This window comes from Tupaia chinensis, unplaced genomic scaffold (genome assembly GCF_000334495.1).
Source record: "Tupaia chinensis unplaced genomic scaffold, TupChi_1.0 Scaffold000315_1, whole genome shotgun sequence".
In the NCBI taxonomy this organism is placed as follows: Eukaryota; Metazoa; Chordata; class Mammalia; order Scandentia; family Tupaiidae; genus Tupaia; species Tupaia belangeri.
Window position 1 is genome coordinate 2,074,934 of NW_006159808.1, and position 4,655 is coordinate 2,079,588.

A 4,655-nucleotide genomic window follows, 5' to 3' on the forward strand; every position below is an offset into this window, starting at 1 on the left:
GATTATGTATCTGCATTTTTGGAGTAAATGAAACATTTAAATTTTTCAACTGGTATATTTGTAATTCTTGAATTTGAAAACCCATTTAAAAATCATGACATACAATAACAAAGTGGTGGAAGTCTCAACTTAAAACATGAAACGTTTATATTTGATTTGTACATTATTTACAGTCACCAAACTTAAAAAACCTATGACACGTTTAATTATTGACTGATTTCTTCATTTAGCCGCACAGGCTCTAAGTTTGAGTGGCAGGTGTTTCACCTCTGGTCAGAGGGCGAGAGCACTTCCTCAGGAGGCAGGCTATCTCCCACACTCACCAGGTGCGGATCTGTGCCAAATTTTACAGCTGCCATTTGTGCGGTTGGGGCTCTGAGAACTTAACAGCACCCCTATGGACTATGTCCCTCTTTGCCTCAAAACACTCAGCCTTCAAGTGTGGGACAACATCTGGGTGTTTTGTCCCAAACTCCTTAGGAGTCCAGCCTAACTAGTACAAGACCTACTGTGGGCCTGTGCATTCAACAGATCAGCTTTTAAAAGAGAAAATACAAGAAAAATGGAATCGTCCTTTTTCCTGATTTTCCAGAGAAAGCTCAGACTACCACGTGCCCCTCTCCAGTGCCGCATCCAGCTCCCAGAGAGCCTGGGTGGTAGCAGCAGCTTAAAAGTAGCAGCCAAGAAAGCAGAGTGGGCAAGGAAGCCCCCTGGGGCACCGCGTGCTAATGTCACTCCATAAATCAACTAATGGGAGAGAAACCAGATCTGTGTGGTCTCTAATGCTGTCCCACAGAGATCAATCATGTCACCTGAACAATGTTCAGGGACTACGAGGCTGGGGTTGCCCACGGGACAACTTTATCCCTCTGGGCCATATCAGATTGGGGATGTTGTAAAAAGTCAGATCTTAGTATCAGAAATGTAACTGCTGGGAATACAGGAGCTGAAGGTTTCCTTCCATAAGAGACAAAGTATTATCATGTAACTTATTATCACATAGATCTCATATATAAGCCCATGTATCTTAAAATAACTAAGCATTTCATAGTGATCATTTAGGAGACAAGTTTATAAGATAAGTTTTGTCACACAGGGTCACACAGTATTTGTCGTAAGTGCTTTGAACAGTGGCTTTTTTTTTTTTTAATACAGCAATTGACTGAGCATGGCATATTCAAATACACAGTGCAGGATCATAGAAAAACGACATGTTTTATGTGCATTATCATATCGAATATTATCAAGGGGTGATTTCATGAACACGTTCCAGGGGCATTAACATGCTCTAAGTCTAAGAAGAAAAATGTACAAATAACTAAAGCAGTTTTTAAAAGAATAAGGCCATAGAGGTGCCTTAAAAAAAAAAATGTGGGCAGGAATCCCAATACACCCATGTGAGTCTTTCTTAATTTCAGTTTACTCGCCCTGAAAATATCTGATTATCCTTCCAGTCATTGGGATGAGAACAGTCAGGTGGAAGAAGGGCACATGAGATTTGAAGTGATGAATAAGAATATATGTTAGATTATGCTTCAGGTGTTCCTTGGTGTCCATAACTTAAGAATCAACAAATATTAGCTACTGTGTTTACACCTGAAACTCACAGGAAACATCCATAATGAATTCCCAACAACCTGCAGTCACTGTTTCACTTTGGTTCCGGCGTGTAGGCCCTGTCATCCTGACACGCGCCCAACTGGTTTCTTAGGACCGGAACTGTCACATTACACATGGCTTTAAGGTAGCGAGGCTGCCTTTGCCTCTCTTAATGACCTACATGGAATCCTAGATAATAGTAAAGAACTTTTTCTTTCATTCTTCCCAACAGCTTTCCACTAATGATGCTGGCCTTGGACCACAACTTGTGGTCTGACAGGAAGGGGGTCTGCAGCAGGAGGCCATCTTGAGAGTCTGGCAAAGGGAGGCCTTGGTGTCCCCTCCCATGCACATCTCACCTTCTGGTGATCAACAGAACTTCTGCACCCAAGAATGTTAGAAAAGAAGAAAAGGTCATTCTAGGGGATTTTGTGCTTCAGGAATTTCAACAGCATAACAGCTTGGAAAAAACTATCAAAAGGAAAAAAAGAAAAAGGAAATTTATAAAATCTATATAGCCTGACACATTAGCTTAGGAAGTTGTGTAGAAGGACCATCGGCACTCCAAGGAAGTGCCTTCGGCATGGTATTTACTAAGAAATCGGAATTCTTCAGTGGTCTACCCCACATACCCTCAACTGGGGCCAAGGTAGTCCTGGGCCTAACTAAGGATGAGGCCTATCAGCCACACCAACTCCCTAAGCTAGGGACCACCTTCAAGACAACAAAGGAAGGCTATGCAGTCCTTATCAACTGGATATCGCCAGTCCAAATTTTAGTATGTACGCCATTTTAATTTCCCCTGGGGCTTGGAGCTCCAAGAAGGTAAAATAAACTAATCCAGAAAAGACTATGCCAGAGCTAAATTTTGCCATCCAAGAAAACACATGGACTGGCCATACAGCTGCCATTAGCTTTGCTTGAACAGAGTTGCCAAAGGCAATGTTATAAACCACCCTGGAGTAAAGTTAAACTTTCAACAAAAGATGGTTTCTCTTAAGAAGAGAAATAAACACAGGATTTTGATGGAACTGATCATCATCCATAATGATAGCACTATAATACTGATTAGTTTTGATTCCCAGAGTACTCTCTCCTTTGGTTTGCACTAACAAAGATTAACAGCAACAAAAACCATTATCTTTTTTATGTTCAAACCTGCAACAAAGATCTTTAACCCTTCTATCTATCCTTTTAAAGATCACTTTCCAGTTCTTCCAAGAGAACACTCTTAAGCAGTGCTGACAATTTTGGAAAGAATGCATAGGTACCCTCTGATGGTAACTTGCACCAGACACTCTGACCCAGCAAATCAGCCCATAGAACGTTCTCCATGCTAAATCCACCACCGGATGCAGCCTCACAGGTATATGTGAACATCTACTCTCTACATGTCAAGAGACTATGATTACTTGTCCAGATGACTCTAATATGCCACCAGAACCATTTGCCTGTGATGTTCCACTTTTTACCTTTTTGTCTGTATGATCAAGATAGCATATGAAATTCTCATTAAACTCATCAATCCCTGTATTTAACATAATTGAAAGTCCAGTTGAACAATGACTGTAGTGATTATCTGCACAGTGTCTGTTTTAAGGACATCCAGGCAAGATACACTGGTGCTGTCCGTACAAAGTATCCACCCAACTGTGCTGGGTGTATAAAACAATCTTGCAACGCAAAATGGTTACTTTGTCAAATGCAGAGCCCAAGGGAAACACTATCTGTTCTTGAAACTAAGTTTTAAGAGTCATTCATTTCTGAGACTATGTAAACTATTTAAAAAATAAAATCACCATGATCTGCCCCAAAGTAACTAATTGTATCCCTTTATGCTAAGCCACATCCCCTGTACAAATTGCAGGTGGCCATCAGCCTTCTATTTCTGCTTTCTCAAAAAATAAACAGATCTGCAGAAAACGAAATAAGAAACAAGCTCTCTGTGATGGTGGAGAGAAAGACTATTCTGTGGAGGTAGGAGAAAATCCCCTTCTGAATCCAGGTATTTCAGCTTCGATGATTCAACGACTAGGGTTGTATTTTTTCCATTTTTAATTGGGACATGGGCTCGAGTGCCACCGCTGTGCGCTGCTACCATCGGGCCACCGGCAGCCTCTGCAGTGAACATGTGCAGGGTGTGATGCGTGTCCAAGCCTTGGGGCAGAGAGAGCCCCCTCCCCCCTTTTTTGTTAAATTAGGAGGGGGCACGTTAAACCACCAAGGGAAACTATCGACCATGTAGCATGTGAAACTTCTGCGTCTTCACACCAATTACATTATTTTCCCCCCAGGGATAAAAACGGGGGGCGCCCTCCCTGCAGGAGGGCGGTTCCTGGCGCAGTGCCGCGGCGGGTGGAGGAGGCCGTGCCCTCGCGCACCACCTCCGACTGCGGCTCACAGCCTGAAGGCAGCTTCCGAGAAGGGGCACTGCATCTCGACGCCAGACAGGAAGCCCTGAAGGGGAGAGGACAGGGGCGTGAGCAGGGAAGGGGGGAGACTGGGAAACAAGAAATCATCTGTTCTGACCTCTAGCGAAGTGCCAGGTTTTTTCTTTAGCTCTTCACATTTTCTAAATTTGCAGATCTGGTGTCCGGTTTTGCGGTTCCTGCAGCTGCTGCAGACGCCACAGTTGATGAGCCTCTTGCAGGGCACGCAGACCCCACACCTTTTCCTCTTCTTCTTGGCCGGGTTGGCCCCGCCGGCTCCCCCCGAGGAGGACGAGGAGGAGGAGGAGTGATTCTGCGGGCAGTCTGCCAGATTGGCAATTTGAAACGCACTGTCTGTGACGGCTGCTGAGGCTGCTGCGGGGGAGTGGAGGGCTGTCATGACGATGACCCCTGGAGGTAATGAGATGCCCCCTAAAGCCGGGATAGCGGAAAAAGTCCCCACGCGCTCGGGGAGATTCATTATCTCTGCTTCAGCAGCACCGCATTTGAGCTTGTTCATGCATTCCCCCGCCAAAGGTCTGCAGTGTTCGGGGGCTAAGGTGGAGAGGAAATTAGTATTTGCCATTTGCAACGACGGCTCTGGCGGGCAGCCAGCCTTCCCCAGCC

The 4,655-nt window shown here is 44.6% G+C and overlaps 1 protein-coding gene across 1 annotated transcript in view; it reads right to left on the minus strand.

Annotated features, from left to right (window-relative positions):
- Nucleotides 1–4,655, minus strand: part of CXXC4 (CXXC finger protein 4) — a 27,990-nt gene that overhangs the window by 22,931 nt on the left and 404 nt on the right. The window contains exon 2 of the mRNA XM_027772920.1: nucleotides 4,129–4,655. This exon is cut by the window's right edge and continues 122 nt beyond it. Coding sequence (XP_027628721.1) covers nucleotides 4,129–4,655 — 527 coding nt within the window. The remainder of the gene's footprint in view (nucleotides 1–4,128) is intronic.